Below are 22,484 nucleotides of genomic sequence, written 5' to 3'. Positions count from 1 at the left end.
GTTTGAGAAAATTTACTTTTGTCTAACATAATGCATACTTTTGAGAAATGGTTACATGGCAAAAAAGCGTTTAATTTTTTAAGTTAAAATTTTATTAAAAAATTTAAAATAGTATTATAGTTTGTTTTCAAAAAAATTGCGTTTTATAGATTTTAGAACAAAACTTTAGAATGAACTTAAGTAACTAAACTGTTATAAACCTACTTTCTAGCACAATTAAGTATGTTTCGCTGGAGTTAGTTAAAATAGTATAAAAATAAATAGTCATTCTTAGTCTTAGTTTTATAGTTTATCTCCTAAAATAAGACGTTTAAGAGCAAACGATGTTCTGCATCTCGTTATAGACAAGGACATATCGATTGCATTTTTTGCTGGTTATTCAAAATTTTATTCAGAAAAATTAGTCATGACTAGGACTGGGCTATAAATCGATATATCGCGACACATCGATTTAACGCCTATATCGGCAAAAATGCATACAGCATAAATGCATACAGCAACTTTCATTCCAAGCGATGCATCAGAAATCTGATTTAAGCGTCGAGTGAAGAAGACGATATAACGATATAGCGATACACGCAAGGACTTTCTCTTACGTTCCGATGCCAACTCGCGCTGTGGAAGACGATATTGTTTCGTTATGTTGAGACAGCCTTGACTGATGAGCGGTAGAATCAGAATCACTTTTGAGACCTTATATCGTTATATCACATGTTCGTTTTCGCACCTTCGCGATTTGAAATCGTTTCTTGTAGATTACTTTCAATGGGATTAACTTCGTGATCGCCGTCGTAACCTTGTTCTGAACGCAATCTATTATTGAAAAGAATTTATAAAGAAAAGTTTCTTCATTAATTAGGTAAGTTTTTTATTTATTTTCTGACAAAACTTTTTTTATATTTTTAAATGTGAAAATTATCGGAAATCTAATTTAAGGCATCCATAAGGAATTACAAAGTAAATAAATTTGTTAGGTTATTTTTTTACTTTCTTTTAATTTATTAAAAACCTTTCGGATAAAACTTCTAATAATTTAATGGGCTTCTATTACTGATTTTAAATTTATAAATCTTGAGTTGTTTTTATTTTTAGAAGTAAAGTTAAAAACAAAACTTATTTTTTGGACATAAGTCAATAAACTTTATTTGTTCAAAAGAATTCGAAAAGTTTGCGAATTTTATTCATTTCTTTTTTTTATTTTTATCAATTACTACTTCGTTTTATTAGAGAGTAAAATCATTATTTTTTTTTAATTTTCGTTTTATATTATTAGTTAATTAGTTAAATATATTACCGAATATCACAATTCTTTTGTTTTTATTTTTAAGAATTTAATTAAGAAACTTTGCCTTACTTTGTTTTTCGTTCATAATTCGGTCATTATTTAATTTAATTGAATTATTTATATGAAATAATAATAAAAATAGTGTTTAAGAAGCATTTTTTTTCTAAACTTTATTTAGCCCTTTGTTTTAAGCATACAAATAATTTTTTAACGAACTTATTTTTTAAATTTTGTTCCTATGCTGTTAGGTAAATATATTGATAAATTTCACTTTTATTTATTTTTTTTATTTTTAAACTAAGAAATCTTTTGTTATTTGCGTGGTCATTTTTAGAAAATATAGCAAAACTTGTGTTTACTTCTTCATTAAGAATTTGAACATTACGATCGAACTTAATAATTCTGTAATTATTTACGCATAATAGTACAAGCAAATATTGATTTGTTAAAAAAAGTTTCTTTTTTTAAAAAAAAAATATTTTTAACACTTTGTTTTAAGTGTATAATGAATTTCTTAACAAACTTTTTTTTTAATTTTTTAAATTTTCTTTCAATAATTTCAGCTAGATATCTTTATAAAATTCCCTTTTTATTTTTAAACTGAGAAATCTTTCGGAGAACGAAAATTTTAAGAAATTATTACAAATCTTATGTTTACTTTTTAGTTTAAAATTCGAACATTTTTAATTTTAAACTTCGACTTTTAGTCAATCTAACTTTTATTTTAATTAAAATATATTTTGAAATTTTAAAATCAGCTTTTGTTTAATAACAATATTTTTTTTCATTAAGGGTGTTTTAGGGGTTAACTTAAATTAAGACTGCTTATACCTTATAAACGATAAAGAAGTGCAAATATTTCATTCTGTATCTACACACATTTTTTCAATAAATATTTTAAGTAAGATTTGTACATCTTAGTCAATTTATTTAATATCTTTCTTAAGCAAAACATATATATTTTCAAATTTATAAATTGATTTAAATCAATATGCGTATGAAGTCTTGATAGAAATCTGACTTTCTGTGCTTTAAAGTAAATGAAATTCAAAAATACTATATCGCGATACATCGCTATATCGCGATGCAAAACTGACGATATATCACGATATATAATTTCTAATATCGCCCAGTCCTAGTCATGACTAATGAGTTTATTCATCAATCATTATTCAAAAATTTGTATACATTTGCTTAATGAATGATGAATAATGACTAAAATTTCATATGATTCAGAATGAATTTAGAATCATTCAGAATGAATTTATTCTGAATAAATTTAGTCATGAATAAAATTTTCGTGAATGATGTCCATCACTGTTCTAGAGTACTTAAGGCTAGTTATTAATGTCCTTTCGGAATAAATTTTAATCCGTGAGGAATCCGACGTAACGTTATTTTATTAACCAGTGTGAAGTATATAAAATATTAATCCAATTTGGATCCGCAGTGGACTGATCGTTAAGACACTGTTCCCAGCGGATCATCGAAGTCAAGCATCACTGGCTACGGTCAGTGTGCGGGTGGGTGACTACTTGGATCAGTCTGCGTAGAGACCGAGGGTGTGCGGTATGGGTCCTCGTTAAACTGTGCTACCGTAAAGTGCTCGACTTCGCGCGCAGGTCATCGGGCTACCGAAGCGGGGGTGCCATCCCCTCTGCAAAGGATCAAAATTGTGATGGCATGTCTTTGGATCATCCCCAGGGATGTTTCCCAGACCGTCGCCAATAGCCCATTGTGCAGCTCTAGTGCAACGTAAATTAACAACAACAATTAATCCAATTCGGCTTTAAGAGATTAAAGCGAACTATATTAAAACTACCTAAAGTTGTCTGCTTTTCTAATAGGTATAGATTAAACAATGTTACCAAGAAATTTAGGGCTGTTATAGGACATCTTAAGATAGCCAAAGGGGCAGATACCAACCAATCGTTTCATGGGTCCTATTATTCAGCCTGGATGAGGTGGGACATATCAAAGTCCCATTTGGACAATCATTAACCAAATCTTGATCCCTCTGAGTTAAAAATCTTGGAGGTTCTGATCAAGATTTTAAACTTAATGCAAATAAAATTTTTAAAAGGCAATCAAGATTTCAATCTAATATTGCATTTAAATATAAATACATGATATTTAGATATTGCTATGCCGATATTAATTTGATAGAAATTTAAGGAGCAGTAGGGGAGAGTGGGGTCAATTGTAACAGGGTACGATTGTAACAGAGCAAAAATTTCGAGTGTCGGGTTCTAGATTTAGTTCCTAGGTAGCGTACAAGATCTAGTTAATAAATCTACATGCGCACCCCTGCTGGCAACCATTTTTATGTACTTTTGAAAGAGTTACACCACAAAAGATATTTTCACAATACGCAAGTACTTTTTTGGTATTAGAATATTATATTGTAACAAAGTAATTTTGTTTAAACACGTAAAAATTATTAGCAGAATATGCAAGTGGACACCTTAATTAACATTTCAAAAAAAAGATTAGTTTTGTTAATTAACTAGCATTGTTTTTAACAAATGAAGCTGAAATGGCGTCTTGGGGACGATTGTAACAATAAGTAAAGGGACGATTGTAACAGCTGAAAATAAATAAACTCATGTTTACAAACCATTACTTAACTCCTTAAGAACCACAAATAGTTTAGTTCTATATCATTTATATTATGTTGCAAGTGCATTAGTTTATTTGTCATCTTTCACAGCATAAATTGAAATTTTTAACCCCTTAAAGTTAAAAGTTTAACCCTTTAGGTCTCTGCTCATTATTATTTTTACTCCTAAAATATCACTACTATTTTTATCAATAAAAAAAAATATCAACTATGATAATATGCATAATTAACTATGTTTTAGTTGAATTTATGAACTGTTACAATTGACCCCGTAAGTGGGGACGATTGTAACAAGTGCACGACTGTCGAAAATTGTTAATAACTAATATAATAACATTTAAAATAAGGTATTTATTTTTTTTTTTCTAGTAGAGGATAGTCTACTTTACCCGTCTGCCAATTAATACTTATAATATATTGGAATTTTTGTTAGTTAAAAATAGTTAAGCAAAAAATGTTACAATTGACCCAATTGGATGAGAATTACGTAAAAGAGCGTGCGAGGTAAATTCTGTACAAAACTTATCTCCTTAGTTTTCAGAAACTTCATTAAATTTTTTATCTTTCTTCGAAGTAACATATTATACATTTATAAGTGCATAAAATTCTAATAAATTGGGGAAGAAACCAGTTTGGATGACCGTTCCTGTAATAGGTAAAGTGTATATTTCAATTAATTATACTTAAATTGTACCTTAATCAGTATTTTAATAGTGATGATGGTATAAAAGTGAGTAACTTGATATTTAAACTTCAATTAACCTAATAATTTTTAAAAGGTAATTATACTTTAAAAATGCGTAACTGGTTTAATGCAGGAAAAATTTAAAGCGAAACTTTCAATAATTTCTTTACTTTTAAGCAAATGCAAAACTCTTCAGGGGAAATCCTAAATTTTGAATTAGAAAAGTATTGAACCTTCCAATTAAAGTAAGAATAGGTTTAATTTAGAACTGTTCCTTAAAAAAAGGTAATTTTGCATAGGGTTGCAAGAAAATGATCAAAACTAAATTTATGAAATATATTAAAGTTCATATATTATCGACCTTTACAAAAATAGATTATACACATTAAAGTTAAAATGTACAGATTACTTCGAAATAAACAGCTGCACTTCTGAATAAATTTAAGTAATTAAACTGAAAGAAATTTACTTTTTTTTATATTTAATCTACGTAAAATTCCGTATCCATTTAATTTTTAATGCGTCTGCAATACACTGAAATTTACTGAAGTCTACACAATACGAGGGCAACTATCTGCTATAGAAGCTGCTCGCATGCATGCAAGAATTGGAAGTGGTAGACGACCGTTCTGCTTCCTACTTCCGCACTCTTTCAGCAGAACTTCTCGATTCATGCATGGAAGCTTCTGTAGTAGATCAGCATATACTCGAACTATGTGAAAAGCTTCCGTTAAATCTCAGTGCCATTAGTAACTTGTAATTTTAAATGAAGTCTATGAAATTTGATAAAATTTAAGTCTATTAAATAATATGTTACTTAAACTTTATAATGACGGCCGGTGGCTGAGCGGTAGTGCTTCGCGCTGTCGTGCCACAGGTCCCTGGTTCGATCCTCGGGTTGGGCAAGGTTGACTCAGCCTTTCATCCCTTCAGTGGGTCGATAAATGAGTACCAATCATACTTGGGAACTAAACACTGGGGGTTACGCGTTCGGCTGACCACCTGACCGGAACTTCTGCTCCTGCACCCCAGAGCCCAAGGTCAAGAAAACTGAGATGGGCACAGTAGGCCTTGGCCCTCTAGGGCTGTCGCACCACTGAGTTAAGTTTAAACTTTATAATCTTGGGTTTTATTTCAATAATTTAAGATAATTTAAAACAAAAATAGCAAATTAGTTGAAAAATAGTGACAAGTCTTATCTAGTGTTGAATCGCAGGAAATGCTTTGGGTTTAACAATATACTCATACATAAAGAGTTCTATTAAGGAACAGTATTATTTGATATAAAAATTAAGATTTATTAAAACTGTCTGGAATTGAGAATTTAAATTTTTAACTTTTAAAATTGTTTGAAAGCTGTTTAATTAATTCGTTTATTACGAAAATTGTGAATTATATTAGTTTATTGAGACTTTGCTTCCATACTTATATGCACTGTTTCATTGAATTACCAATTTTGAAATGAACTATGTATACTTCTGCTATTGTAAGAGAACCTTCAAACTGCTGCCTAAAAACAAGGTTTTTAAGAAGCATGTAAACAGATTTCTGATTTGAATAATTAAAGTAATAAATATTTAAAGAATACAGATATGGCTAATAAAATTAACATACTTTCAACTGCTGTAGTTCGCAAGATTTGCACCTGGACATCTGAAAATGGAATAAATTGTTCTAGAAATTTTTGGAATCTGTGTTGTAATCGTACGAAATTATTTTAAGCAAACATTAAACTATCTCTTGTACAAATGCATTGTTTTATTAAATGTTAAACTACTCCTGTAAATATCTTGAATAAATTTGTAATTTTGAATTATTTTTAGTGTTCATTACTCAATATAACTTCTTACCAGATTTAGCTTCTTTAGGGGGGGGGCGAGGGTAAACAAATATTACGTAAGCTTGTTTTGGGAATTTTGGACTTTCCTCTCTTGTCAGAAAAAGAATCGCACTTATACTACTAACCAAAGAAACTCGTAATGAAAAAAATTAAGATTTGTTTTGAAAATTAGAACTGAAATATTTCGGTAAAAATCAGTTTAAAATAAATGTGGAAGTTTACAAAAGCGTTCAACTCTTTACAAATTCTCTAGTCTAATATTCTTCAGGAATTTTGTGCTTACCTTCAATCTCTTCACTTCTGAAACTCTTAGTAGTTTTATCCAATTCTTTAAATTTGAAATAAAGTTAATTTAAGAAATAGTTTAAAATACAAATTTTTCAGTTTTTTCAAGAAGTTTTGAAAATGCCGTTTGAATGTGTAAGCTTTGATCATAATTCTCACTCTTGTCAGCATAAATAATCTCAAACCTCTCCTATTTTGCTTTTGTAATATATTTATACGATCCCTTATGCATTCGAATCGAACTACTCTTTCAATACAGCCATCCAAAAAAGTTTGAAACTAACCTTGTATTAAGCGTTCACTCTTTACAGCAAATACTAAAAGACTTTGTTTGGCATATCGTGCCTTTTTTGTGTGGACTTTTTGACAAATTCTGCATTTAATTTATGGCGGATGCATACTCTAAAATGCATTTGAGTCTTGTGCGCTATCTAACTCTGGAAATATTGACAAATGTGAAAGTAAGAAAGCAGTTAAATTGAAAAATCTGTGAACACTAATATTATTACAATGTATTGCAATACAAAAGTGCATCAAATAAGAGAATATCACTGATAACAGTAGATATAGATTATGAAAATGTCACTTTTGTAGCTGTAATTATCGAAATTTTTTAATATTGCTATCTCTATAGATAATTTAAATCTCTATTATACACAATGAAAGTCGTTTTGTTTTCGACCACGCATTCTTTGATAAAAATTGTTTGCTTGGGTGTGTACTATCACCTCCTAAAATTTTGTCCATCTTTTTAGAATCACCCTGTATATCGCTTAAAATATTTTTAGATGCTTTAAAAGTACTTTAAAAGGTGCTTATTTTTTGTTGAAAGATTTAGCTGCCCTCCCTGCCAAGGTTTCACGTGTGGGTCAGTAAAAGGACTGCAGTCAACAACCTTTTAAAATATTTATTAGATGATTATTTTCTAGAAGAGGAGGGAACGAAAATCCACAAGGCTCCGATGAAAGCACATATACCACCATTCAGATAGAACATTCCGTCATAAGATCCACGCACATCTCTGAAATAACCTGCAAACAGATAAATTCATTATTAACCGCAGCTTCCCTCACAACTTAACTCGAGTTATTATATTAACAATATTTATTATACCGAGAAAACTAGGGCGTAGCAGAATGCGTCAGTACATTTTGTTTTATCACGTGTTTACTCGGTCGGAAGCAAAAAAACAACATAATCTGCTGTGATTGGAAGTTCTGCTGTTGGATTGTGTGATTGTATATACCTGGGGTTTCCAACTTACATGAGGACGGGGGCCACAATTAAAAACACAAATCAAATGGCGGGCCGCAACTTTATGAAAATTTTATGAAGGACTCTTTTATGTTTGAAGGAACATTAAATATTACTGTCAGATTTTTATATCAAGTTGTACAAAATAAACGTATTGAATTACAAGTTAAAATAAGAAGCAGATTTTTAAAAATATTTAATTGCATATTAAGAATTTCGGGCTACAATAACTTTAATGTGCACCTATGTATTAAACAATTAATGCGCAACAGATATCTAATTGTTAAGATATGAAACTTGGTATAAAGGTTGGTATTAAAACTTACATAGTAGCACACAAAATGTTCAATGAGAAAATTGAGGTTTGTCTGCTGCAACCACCAGAGAATAGATAGTTACATTTTAAATTTAAAATTTACAAATGTGTATGTAAATATTTTCGTCCAAGATGAGTGGTTTCTGAAAGTTAAATCGAAGAATTTCTTCGAGAAAATTTCTGATACACACATGCTAAATTATATAAAAAGAGCAACATACACGATTATTTTTGTATTTGAATAAATATTTTCTTGGATGCAAAACCTGAGAAATAAATATTTTTGCACCGTTGAATTATACACCGTTGAACTATTATATTTTAGTTCGCGGGCCACAAAAAAAAAGCTTCGCGGGCCTGATGCGGCCCCCGGGCCGTCAGTTGGATGCCACTGGTATATACGATGGTTGCTGAATAGACACAGCAGTAAGAGTAAAAAAAATGTCGTATTTCTTCACTGACTTTTGAAAAGTATCACTTTGTGTTGCCCCATTGTTTTAAGAACAAATCCCACAGAGACTGATGATATCTAACTTATTTCATTTTCCCGAGATAACACGGGACATTAAACTGATTTTAAAATAAATGTTTCTTACACATAAAAAAGAATTAAAATTTCATGTTATAACTTGTACAACATGTTTTGTTTTAGTTCCTTGTATTTATTAATAAAATATAAAAAAAATATTTTGATTTATTTTGCGTTTTTTTTAAGTGATACTTCTTATGCGACTTCCAACAAGGTTGCGTTAAACGTTTAACGCTACGTTTTTATTGGCCGAGAAATCACGTGGTAGGATCCAGTTCTCCCTCATTCATTTCCATATTGTTTTGGTTCTCACTAGCATAAAAATAATAAGAGTATTGATTTTTCTATAAATATTTTTTTAGTTTGTTTTGATACACATATAATTTTATAGGATAGTATTTTTTCATTTTCAAATTTAGTGGGGGGAAAATATACTTGAGGGTGCCCCTTGGCGAAATTGGCGACTTATGTTTGGCGCCATACTTGTTTGCCCGTAACGCCGTGGTAACCCACAAACAGGACATTTATATCTTTTACTAAGTAAACCTTCAATTATACACCAGTCAATCACTGTTTTTTTTTCATTGTTATTAAATTCGTACAGAAACTTAAGATTTATCTTATTGACAGTATTCATTTTTAGTACCAGAAGCAAAAATAACCTTACCAGCCGGTATCCAAAGTAGAACCAACGGATCTTTGAAATTACATTTAAAAATTCATGTAAAAACAACGCTAAATTCTAAACTAATCAGAATCACGATTAAAATCTAAGCCAATCAGAATCACGATTGGTTTTCAACATCGCCTAGCTTGGCGATCAATCGCGATCACAACTTGGCTGGGGCACCCTCAAGTATAGTCTACCCTTTAGTGGATAACAATTGTAAAAAATGAGTGAAAACAATCCCACGGACAATGCGACGGATTTAAGGTTATGTCAAGGTACGTCTCTTGTGAATATCAATTGATTGTTAGGTTTTCTGTTCTCGAATTGCCATTTATATTTCACCAAATGCAGCCATGAGGGATATTAAATTATTTATTGCAAAATCTTTATTGCCACTATCCACAGTAAGTGTTGCTAGGCGACCGCAGACGATTTTAATCGAAAGTTTGATATTTTTAAACATAAATTCAGTAGACGATTTACCATTATAGCTTCATTCGTGTTGTTGACAGTAAATTGAAAAGTTCTTCTCTTTCAAAAAATGAAATTGAATCGTGAACATTTTCGTGCCATTATTTTTCATAACTTTCGACGTGGATTGTCGAGACAAGAGTGCTTCGATGAACTTAATTCTTTATTCAGCGATAAAGCGCCATCCTACAGCACTGTAAAAATTGGTATAACGAATTTAATCGTGGTCGATGTTCGATCCAGGACGAATCCCGTGCAGGTCGTCCAAAATCCGTTGTTGTGCCAGAAAAGATCGATGCTGTGCGTGAACTGATAAAGTAAGATCGTCATGTGACATACCGTGAGATAGGGGCGTCTTTGGACATTAGTATGACTAGCATCAATAAAATATTGCATGAACATTTGAGCGGGAAAAAAATTCGTTCGCGTTGGATCCCGCATAATCTGACAAACGCTCAAAAAAAGGCTCGTGTCGATTGGTGCAAGGAAATGTTGGAAAAATACGTTCAAGGTACATCAAAGGCTGTGTATAACATCTACACAGGTGACGAATCATGGATCTATGCATATGAGCCGGAAACAAAACAGCAATCCACTGTATGTGTCTTCCAAGACGAGGCAAAACCAACAAAAGTTGTTCGAGGAAGAAGCACATCGAAACAAATGATTGTCTGTTTCTTCGGCATTAACGGTCATGTGGCAACAGTGGCGTTAGAGCAACGCAGGGCGGTCCATTCTGAATGGTACACGACCATTTGTTTGCCAGAAGTCATCGGAGAAATTCGAAAAAAGCAGAAGAGCAGGCGAATCATTCTTCATCATGACAATGCGAGCTCTCACACATCGACTCAAACAAAGGCATTTCTGACGGAGCGAAAGATCGAACTGATGGGTCATCCACCGTACAGCCCTGATTTGGCACCCAATGAGTTCTTCTTATTCCCACACATCAAAAATAAATTACGTGGACAACGATTTTCGACCCCCGAAGAAGCGGTTGATGCATTCAAATCGCATGTTTTGGAGCAATCGGACTGGAAAAAGTGCTTTGAAAATTGGTTCAAACGCATGCAAAAGTGTATTGATCATCATGGAGAATATTTTGAAAAACAATAAAAAACCAATTTCGTTCCTACCTGTTTGTTTTTTCATTATTAGGCCAGAAATATAAACTGCTGTTTGTAGAAAATGCAACACCATGAAGGAATCATCAGAATCAAATGAAATTCGCAGCAAATGTCAATTATAGGATATTATGCAAATTAATAAAGTTTCAGAGCCATCGCGCGTGCGTGGCGCGCGCAGCGCCCTCTGAATTGATGCTGAAAGCGTATAAATAAAGTGCTGTAGCGGGACGTTGAAAATAGTCTATGATTATTTGTTAGTGGCAAACGTTTAGTGAGACCTGAGTATGCCTCCACGACGGAAGAATAAGAAATTCAAGCAACTTACGGAGTTTGAACGAGGGAGGATAATCGGCCTTCGAGAAGGAGGATTTTCCTATCGCGCAATAGCAGCTCGTATGCAGCGGAACAGTTCCACAGTGATGCGAGTTTGGAAGCAGTGGACCGACGAGCACCGAACAACTCGAAAAACAGGCACTGGACGACAGAAGGTGACGTCAGAGCGCGATGATCGACACCTGCTCCGCATGGCGGTGAATGATCGCACAGCTTCCTCCAGGCAGCTGGCAGCACATTGGTCTACTGCTACAGGTGTACAATTGTCGGCTTCGTCAATTCGTCGTCGTCTGCTGCGCCGTGGATTGCGTGCAAGGGTGCCATTATACAGGATTCCCCTCACGGCGGATCATCGACGGCTGCGTCGGCAGTGGGCTCTTGAGCACAGAGACTGGCGAGCTGATTGGCACCAAGTTGTCTTTTCAGATGAATCACGCTTCAATTTGTGGACCCATGATGGCCGTGTTCGTGTTAGACGTTATGCCGGTCAACGCTGCCTTCCTGAGTGTATTATTGAACGACATAGTGGTCGAACACCCGGAGTTATGGTCTGGGGTGCGATTTCGTATCATGGACGATCCAATTTGATACGAATTGAGGGTAATCTCAATAGCAACAGATACGTCCGTGAAGTGCTACAGCCCGAAGTCGTTCCTTTCCTTCAAGGCATCCCTGGAGCTATCTTTCAGCAGGATAATGCACGCCCACATGTTGCGCGGACTGTTAGAGACTTCTGTTCAGCACAACGCATGCAACTTCTTCCTTGGCCTGCTTATTCGCCGGATATGTCGCCTATTGAGCACGTGTGGGATATGGTTGGTCGGCGTCTCACTCGTGATCCGCGTCCTGCAGTTTCCAAAGACGAACTTTGGTTGCGCATACAAGCGATATGGAATTCTCTTCCTCAAGCAGATATTCAACATCTGTTTGACTCCATGCCACGTCGTATAGCAGCACTTATTGCAGCGCGTGGTGGCTGCACCAAATACTGATTTCGGACGCTTAATTTGTTTCTTTTGTTTTGAAAATTTCATCATTTATTTGTATCAGTACAAGTCGTTTCTGCATTAAATTTCATTTGATTCTGATGATTCTTTCATGGTGTTGCATTTTCTACAAACAGCAGTTTAAATAGCCCCCCTCGTATATACAGTCCCTGGGGCCCTATTATTAGACGCACTCTTAAGATTCTATGTAAAATTATAATTATACTCTATAACAGCTTTATTGCTTTTACTCGGATGCATTTGTTTACTCTCCTGTATCAATGGGTTAACATTGTATAATGCAATACGTTAAAAATAAATACAAATAGGAAGTCTATAAAAAAAATCTCTTGAATAAAAACCCATGACATGCGTGTTTAACTATAAAAGCATTGCCTATAAACTCGTGTAACACATGTAAGTATTAAAACACTACAGCGGGTCTCATAATTGGGTCTAATTATTATAATATACTAATATAATGCCTGATATAATAAATAGTCTATATTTATATTATACATCGTCTCTTTTAACCAATTGATTCACGAACGCAAACAAGTTCAAACATCCGCGTAAAAACAATAAAGCTGTATAGAGTATCACCTGAGTAATTAAGATTTTACATAGAATCTTATGATGCGTGTCATAATTTAGCCAAGGACTGTATATATATATATATATATATATATATATATATATATATATATATATATGTAATGTTAAAACAATTATATATTAAATATAATCCTTAAATAGAGCATTTATCTACCGAGCAAACGTTTAAAAACCTTTCCCACAAGAAAGTAATAATATTGATCAAATTATCTCAAAAAATGTGATGATGTGGCTTTAGCAGCTTGGGAAATTGATCAGTCCCACGCTACTCAGACCTATTAACATTTAAATATATTGTCCAGAAAGATATAAAAACCCTCTTTCCAAGGTCAAATGTGCTTTTCTCTACCTATCCACCAGCATGTAAGGTTGTCATTCTGGGGCTCTGGCCCTCACTTTAATAAAATTATATTATGATTGTATCTTTTTCAAGAAGCACCGGCCACACTACGAACTTACAATGTTTAGGCTTTCAAAGCGTAACATATATATATATATATATATATGGAGAGATTTCTAAGAACAAAAAGTTTTCTGATACAAGCATGTGTACAGTGGATCTCTCCTAAATAATTTTTGATCTAATGATTGGATGTGCTAGGACTCAATCATAAGAGTTTGAGAGAAAGGTTGATCTCAAATATATCAATTAATTTGTTCAGGATTTAGTTTGAGTTGCGAAATAACACGAAAAATATACTTCTCTGAATAAACACACCTCGTTTTTATTTTTGACAGATCCTTGAGATATAGGGGGTAGTCGCAATATGGGAAATAGGGTGCAAATAGTTTGGTCCCCTTATTGTTAACTTTTCTTTTCGCGTACTTCTCCATTCCTCGAGATCTTTTTAAGTAAATTGTAAAAGTCTATTTTTCCAAAAACATTTCTACGTATATAAAATCAACTCTTATTTTAAACTTTGAATTTATTATTTTTTATTATTTTATTGAATGATAATCGAGAAAATTGTAAATAGTAAGGTTATTCAATTTTTTACTGCAATTTTAAATGGAAAAATAGAAAATTTGAGTGAAATCAATCGTCTAGCTCCTGAAAAATCAAATTTTAAAAAATTGCCTTTTCAAAACCTGATTTCTCAGGAAATATTCGATCGATTTCGCTCAAATTTTTCCATTTTGTCATTTATAATTGCATTCTTTAAAATGATGTAAAAAATTGTATACCTTGCAATTCAAAATTTTTTCGATTATCATTCAATAAAATAATAAATACTTAGCAAAAATTATATTTTATATGAAATTATCTTTGGATAGGCAAATTTTATAATTGTGTGCAAAAAGTTTTCAATTCGCTTAAAAAAAAGTTCTCGAGATATGATGAAACACACAAAAAGAAAAAATTGAGGGGTTCAAACTTTGGACTGCTCTCCTGGACAACCTAATGGGACCCTATTTACCAAATGGCGGCTATCCTCTATATTTTGAGAATCAGAATCCGAATCTGTTGAAAAAAAGGTATATTTATTCAAAGAAAGTACATTTTCGTGTCTGATTTTCCGCAATTTAAAAAACATTGTCTGCACTCATCCTTTGAGATCACCGGTGAAGATCCGATCATTATATCAAAAGTAATTTAAGAGTGGTACATAGGATAAGGAAGATGAAGAAAAGTAGTACCTATGTAAAATGGAAGAGCAAATCCAATGAATCCAGACAGGAAATTAATGAATCCCATTCCTATGGCCTGTTCTTGTTCTTCCATATACATCGAAACTAAGATTTGGTGTCGAATGAAGAGGGATCCTTCCAGCATACCAAAAATCAAGATGGCCGGAATGATGCCTACTTCGGAGTGCATGAGGGGTAGAGTGGCCGTGCTGCATGCCAGAAGAAGCATCACCGCGAGCATGAATTTCGGAAGGCTGAGAAGACCGCTGTCATTAATCCATCCGAGGCACAATCTGCCCAATAAATCCCCTAAAGATAAAACCGGGATAAGATATTTCCCAGTACTCTGTTTCAAGCCTTGGTCCATGGCAAAGTCCACTATGATGGTCACCAGGGGAATGAAGGTCAGCATGAAAACGCCCCGTGACAAACAAATCAACAAAAAGATGGGATTTGCGTGGAGTTTAACAGCCGTCTTTATGTGATGAATGAAAGAGTTGGATTGTTTCGCCATTTTTTCTTCCTGCAATCGTCGACGAAACTCCGTCAGTTCCTCGAGAAATTTCGGTTTCGATAAACCGTTATTCAATGTTTTCAACATTCCTATCACTTTCGCCACTTCGTCGTGTGATGTTTCTGGAAAATATAAAAGCAATGCCTTGTGGTTTTTTTCAGACAACTGCTGCAGTTTATCGGCTAGGAAATGCCACCGAGGATTGTCCTCGTACGTCTTGTAGGTCTCTTGCGATCGACTGGTTGTTTCCGATTTGGGAGACTTATTTTGGAGATAATTTTGCAGATCTTCCAACTCTTTCACTAAGGGTAGGGAGTTCGTGAAATTTCCCAAAATGGTCGAAACGGAACCGGAAAAAAATTCCGAGTCCTCCATCATCAGAATGAAGAGGTGGAATACTATTTCACTCTCTTTCTTTAAATAGTCAAAGTCTATTGTCTCTTTCGATTCGGAAAATGTATTGTAAGAGGTGCGATTGCTAATCAGTGTTTCTTCTTCGGTGTTTGCTTTCTTCTTCTTGATCCAGGGTGGTTCGACGAGCAAGCATGCGGCAGGAATCACGAGGAATATGAAAGCACCCAAAACGAGAAAAGTTCGAGCCATTCCGTATGATCTGATGAGGTGTTCGAGTATGAGAGGAAAAATAAAAGCCGCCACACATCCGCCAGAAAACGCAAATCCGCCTGCGGTTGTCCTGTACTTGTCAAAATATTGATCTATGGGTACTTGGTTTAGGGTAGTGGTCAGCGCTGTACAAATACCTGATAAAAATAATGAAATAAATTAAGCATGCATATACAAACATAACATATATTTTTAGGATTGCTTGCCATGCAAGTGTTTTTTCTATTGTACCGGTGATAGTAATTTTGTATGGACTTTCGTCAAGATGCTCTTGACACTCTCATGGAAAATGTCTGTTGTTATTCATTACATAGCTTTAAAAGAATGCATTAAATCGTACCAAGATCAAATTCTTAAAGTTTTCTCCACTACAAACAAAAACTTGGGGCAACATTACCATGTTTATCTTTTAGAAACCTCTATTTTTATGGCAAAGTTGGATTTTCCAGGAAAAGTAGCCTTAAAAGTCTTACAGTTTAATGCAGTGTGTTTTGGTTTAAAATAGGACGATACTTAGTCACCTGCTGAGAGTGCTACGAGGGGAGGGAGTAGTAGGTATCAAAATATCAAATCATTTTAGTTAGCATATTTAAGGTTAGGCACTATAACCCTTAAAGTTAAGTGCTAGTACGTGAAAATACGATCATTAGATCTAAAGTTATCACAGCGTGCGCTTTTTTGTACTTTACGGGGGTATTAAACATTAACTTTTCTTAAAATTTATTAATTTACTTTTAATAAGATGCTACATTTAGAAAAGAAAGCAAAATTTTAGATATTTCGTTTAGTCTGAATGCTGTCTGTGTTCCAGCCGGCGTTTGTATAAAATGGAATTTCGCAGCAATTAATATGAAACATTTTAACGTAAGGAAGACGAAAGATAACTTTAGCAATAAGTTCTAAAATAATTATACTAGCTTACTTCTTTTTCATGACTTTTCTTAAGCATTTAATAAAAGTTTTATGCTTTGCATTCAAACCCCGTTATAGTGGACTGTTTGCGTTTCGATTACTTCTGAATCGAGTCAGTGTGTTTGAAGTATTCTAAATTACGAAAAGAGGACTGTAACAATAAACTTAATATTTAATTTGTATGAAAGAATTACATGGACCAGCAAGGGTCGATCAATCAATGTTTTTGCATGGAAAGTAGGTACTTCATGCACTTATAATAGCTTTCTTCCTTTTTCAAACAAAACAATTTTATTGAGAGATGCGGCGATGGTTCCTCGCTGCAGTTACAAACATCTACTACTACTCCTACAACAATTTTCCCTCTGGCCTATACGCCCTCTGGCGTCACTTAACATTCCCCCCGATTGAAATTCAATTACATAATTTCAATAAACAATATAACTAACAATAGAATACATAGAACATATGAATACTATTAGAATCATAAAAAATAATGAATAACTAAATTCTGCTATGATTACAAATTGAGAACAAATACAATAGGATAACATGTGCTGATTAATATACATATAATTATAAACAAAATTAATTCACTCAAATAATTTCTCCTAAAAAGAATATGCATAAGAAAAACAATTTTTTTTTTTTTTTTTTTTTTTTTTTTCATTCAAGAGGTAATATACAAATGTCCCTGACATTTCTCTTGAAAATTTTACCATTAGGCATACGTACATTTACAATTCTTATTTTTCCATCCCTACTTTGACATATTTCCACAATTCTTCCAACTGACCACTGTGTGGCAGGAAGTTGCTCATTTTTCATTAAAACAAGAGTACCTTGTTTTACATCGTCCTTACTAAATTTCCATTTGGTTCGACTCTGCAAATTATTTAAGTAATCTTTCTTCCACAATTGCCAAATTTGTTGACTAAATTTAGTTACCCTTTGCCATTTGGACAAATGAGTTTCCTTGATATCACTAAGTAGTGGTTCTTGAAGGCCATTTATTGGTCTCCCAATTATGAAGTGACCTGGACTTAATGTTCGAAAATCATCAAAGTTTGCTGACAATGGAATGAGGGGCCGGGAGTTCAATACTCCTTCTATTTCAGCTAGAATAGTTACAAATTCTTCAAGTGTCAATTTTTGGCCACCTATCACTCGTTTGAAATGAAATTTAAAAGCCTTCACCCCAGCTTCCCAAAGGCCCCCAAAATTAGGTGATTTTGGGGGTATAAATTCCCATACAATATTCTCGTTTGAGAGAAAGTTAGACAAGTTTTCATCGCGGGAACTGACAAGCTTCAAAAGTTTTTTAATCTCCACATTTGCTCCAACAAATGTCTTTCCATTGTCAGACATGATTTTCGAACACTTGCCTCGTCTACCAAAGAAACGTTTCAAACAAGCTATAAATCCTTGAGTGGTTAAGTCTGAAACAAAATCAAGATGTATAGCCTTTGAGCATAAGCAAATAAAAACAGCTACGTAAATCTTATTTAACACTCCTTTACGCTGATTCTTAAATTTTACTAGAAAAGGGCCACAAAAGTCAACCCCTATGACATTAAAGACAAAATTAGGAGTGACACGTTCCCTTGGTAGATCGGCCATTATTTGTTGAACACTTACAGGCTTATTTTTAAAGCAAATCACACAAGAATGAACAATTTTACGACAATTATTTCTGCCGTTAAGCGGCCAGAATTTCTGTCGCACTTGAAATAAGAGTGCTTGTGCACCTAAATGAAAATACTTCAAATGATAATGATTCAAAATTACATCAGTTAATTTATGCTTGCTGGGCAGCACAATGGGAAATTTACTATTATTCGATAAATCAGAGTTTCTAAGTCTGCCACCAACACGAATTAGTTTAACAAAACTGTTAGAAAGGTTAAGAATTTGTTCTAAAAAGGATCTATCATTGGTGGTAATAAGAGAAACAGATTGAATGTCATTGGGATCAGGAGCAGTGCACTTTTTCAAATTAATGTCTTTAGGAGATTTGAGTTCACGCAAATAGAGAGTATCTGCCACACTCTCAGCTGTTTGTTGTGGAAAGTCAGTTTTTTGAGTCAAATGGGATGGACCGTTCCACCACAAATCATTCACTAGTATTTCTTGAACAGAAAGTCCTCGAGAAATGGCATCTGCAGGATTGTTCTGAGATGAAATATGATTCCATTGAAAGGTGTCTGTAAGATGCTGAATTTGAGTAACCCTGTTACTCACAAAGGTCTTTAATAAATGAGGAGAGCTCCTGATCCAGGCTAACGCTATAGTGGAATCAGTAAACAGTATCACTCCGTTTATCTCTAACTTTAGAGCAGTTAAAGATTTTCGAACAAGTTGTGCTAACAGAAGGCAAGCTGAAAGCTCGAGTCGAGGAATAGTCATTGTCTTTAATGGGCAAACTCTTGACTTACTGCATAGAAGGTGGCTGCAGATAGAACCATTTAGAGAGATACTTTGGAGGTAAACAACAGCTCCATACGCAGATTCGGATGCGTCTGCAAATCCATGAATAAAGATCTGACTTGCTTTGTTTATGATGACATGACGAGGAATCTTGAGCTTTTCGAGTAGAGGAAGAGCTGATACAAATTTATGCCATTCTTGAGCAGCGGATTGAGGTAGTGGATCAGGCCAATCAATTTTCAGCAACCACAGTTGTTGAAGGAAGATCTTTGCCTTTGAAATCACAGGGCCAACCAATCCTAGTGGGTCGAAAATGCGAGCTATCTCGGACAAAACAGATCTTTTCGTATAGGATGGGTTTGGATTCACAGAAACTTTGTAAGCAAAGGTGTCGCTAGAAGGGAACCACTGCATTCCAAGAGTCTTTACACTTTTTTCTTCTGGTGTATCATCAAATGGATACATTTCTGTATCCCCAAGTTGCAGATCCGGATGATTTGAACACCACTTGTGGAGCTCCATTCCACCGCAAGATAGCATTAGTGTCAATTCTCGTTGAATATCTTTAGCTTCTTGTAGATTAGATGATCCCGATAGGCAATCATCCATATAGAAATCTTGTATTACAGAAGCTGCAAGAGGAAATTTGCTTTTTTCATCGATGCCAATTTGTTGGAGAGTTTTTTGAGCAAGATAAGGAGCACAAGTAGTTCCGTATGTAATCGTTTTCAATTCATAAACACGAACTGGTTCATCCTTTCCTTTTTTCCAAAGAATTTTCTGCAAGTGAGTCTGTGATGGGTTAATTTCTATCTGACGGAACATTTTCTTTATGTCCACGGAAAAAGCATAAGAATGCTTTCGAAACCTGAGCATAATAGAAAATAAATCATCTTGTATGATACCTCCTTTAAGCAAAAAGTCATTCAATGATTTTTGATTTGTAGATTTAGCACTAGCATTAAAAACGACGCGGAGAGTAGTACTCGAGTTTTCCGGTCTGTAAATACCATGATGAGGAAGTACAAAATCCAAATTCAAATTATCTTCCGATGTTACTTCAACCATGTGGCCTAAATCTTCGTATTCTTGCATAAAATCAGAATAAAGTTTTTGCATATTAGGATTTTTTTCTAATTTTTTCCATAATTGTTCTAACCGCAAGGATGCCAAAGCTTTAGAATCACCTAATTCTACATTATCAGAATTTAACGGCATTTGAACAACATATCGTCCGTCATCCTTTCGATAATGTGTTTCTTTAAATTGTTTGTTGCAAAAAGCCAATTCATCACTGATTGTTTTCTTTTCCTCAACCGCTTCTATTTCCCAGAATTTTTTAATTGAATTATTTATATCTTCCAAAGTCAAAAAACAAAGATTACTTGAAAATAGATTTGTTTCCGGTTTTGAATAATCAATACTTCCTGAGACAATGTAACCAAAACAAGTGTTCTGTAAAATTAAGTTGTTGGTTTTTAAACAAATCTTTCCTTCTCTTAAAAAATGGAAAAATAATTCAGCTCCCAATAATATCTGTACTTTATTTGGTTCATAGAAATGAGGATCAGCTAATGTTACGTTAGAAGGAAGTTTCAAATCAGAAAGATTTAGAGTTCTAGAAGGGGTTAGTCCAGTTATTTTTGGAACAATTAATAAATCCACACAGCGTTTGAAATCATCATTTAAATTAGATAAACGAGTGGTCATATAAGATTTAACGCTGAATGAACTGTCATTTAATCCGCTAATCGGAATATTTATTTTTTCCTTTTTTATTCCTAGAATATTTGCTGCTTCACTACAAATAAAATTCGATTGGGCTGCAGAATCGAGAACAGCTCTCAAGGGTATCTTTTTATTATGCGAATCTTGGATGTAAATTATAGCAGTATTAATCAAAACAAAGTTTGAATTTCCAGATGTGAGAAGCGCCGAGCTTGCGGTTTCGATATTTGATGAAGGAGAGGTAGAGGGGGGAGCGACCTTCACATCGGGAATCGTAGATTGAGTGGGCGAAGTGAAATAATTATTATCCCGGTGAAGCATTGAATGGTGAGATTTTTTACAGAAACATTTTGTTTTCGTTTTGCAAAAAGCTACAGTATGATTTGGGCGAAGACAATTTATGCATAATTTATTTTTCTTTACAAGTTCATATCTTTCTGAAACACTATAACTTTTAAAAATGGAGCATTGATAAATAGAGTGGGAAATATCTTTACATATAACACATGCATTAGGTTGAGAATTAAGTAATGCGCTTTTTGATCGTTGAAATGAATTACTAGAAAGTTTATTCATAGGGGTAGAGGTTTTCGCTTGTACATTTCTATTGATAGAATCCAAAACATGACTTCTTTTTTCCATAAATAACAACAAATCGTCTAAAGACGGGATATCTTGTGTTTCTAACATTAGTTCAAATTGGATTCTGGTATTTTTATCTAGTTTCGGAATTATTATATTTATAAACAATGCATCCGAAAGGCTATTTCTTTCAAAATTAAGCAATTTCAAAGATCTGATATTTTTGTTTACACTGTCTAAAAGATCCCGTAAACTCTTTGCATTTTCATTAATCATAGAAGGATAATTAATTATATTGTTTATATGCGTATCAATTAAAACACGTTTATTTTCAAATCGTTCGGTTAAAGCTTTCATTAATGAAACATAAGTATCTTCACTGGTTTCAATTTGTTTTGCTTTACCTTGTAAACATGAGCGTAAATAAAATAACTTTTGTGCATCTGATAAATAAGTATGACAATTGATTAAGTTTTCAAAAGCTAACTTAAAGTTATTAAATTCTTCATAATCACCATTAAACATAGGTAAAGGAATAGTAGGTAAAGAAGAATTAAATAGTTTTGGTTTATCTTCATTAATGTTTTTCTCTTTTATACCAGTACAGTTAGATACACTTTGAATTAATAAAAGAAGACTTATCTGTGTTTTGTTTATTCTTTCTTCAATCTCCAACAGGGATGAATCGATCTCTTCTATATCTTCATCTTTTGCAATTTTGTAGTATTGTAGCCGTAGATTTTCCAAATCAGTTTCAAATTTCTTGAGATTATCTAGTTTATGATTTAATTCAATGAGCGTTGGTTTCTCTTCCACCGCAGACATTGCTTTAATTGACGTAACATAATGTTCTAAATTTGTTAATTTAGCTTTCAAAGCTCCACACTGACGATTCGCTGTTTTAATATCCATTTTTATTTGTTCAAAGTTCCGGCTAGGCGTGGACCATTGTTTGCGTTTCGATTACTTCTGAATCGAGTCAGTGTGTTTGAAGTATTCTAAATTACGAAAAGAGGACTGTAACAATAAACTTAATATTTAATTTGTATGAA

The 22,484-nt window shown here is 33.5% G+C and overlaps 1 protein-coding gene across 2 annotated transcripts in view; it reads right to left on the bottom strand.

The window, feature by feature from the left end:
- Positions 1-7,607: 7,607 nt before the first annotated feature.
- Positions 7,608-22,484, bottom strand: part of LOC107449695 (uncharacterized) — a 34,602-nt gene continuing 19,725 nt past the window's right edge. For both annotated transcript variants that reach the window (XM_016065298.4, XM_071179330.2), the window contains exons 4-5: positions 14,655-15,920; positions 7,608-7,746 (exon numbers count right to left, since the gene is read on the bottom strand). In XM_016065298.4, coding sequence (XP_015920784.2) covers positions 7,634-7,746; positions 14,655-15,920 — 1,379 coding nt within the window. In that variant the 3' untranslated portion in view covers positions 7,608-7,633. The remainder of the gene's footprint in view (positions 7,747-14,654; positions 15,921-22,484) is intronic.

This window comes from Parasteatoda tepidariorum, chromosome 1, assembly GCF_982258835.1.
Source record: "Parasteatoda tepidariorum strain Cologne lab strain chromosome 1, Ptep-v5.0, whole genome shotgun sequence".
Taxonomy (NCBI): Eukaryota; Metazoa; Arthropoda; class Arachnida; order Araneae; family Theridiidae; genus Parasteatoda; species Parasteatoda tepidariorum.
The sequence above is the reverse complement of the archived record's forward strand: the minus strand, read 5'-3'. Positions and strand labels throughout refer to the sequence as shown.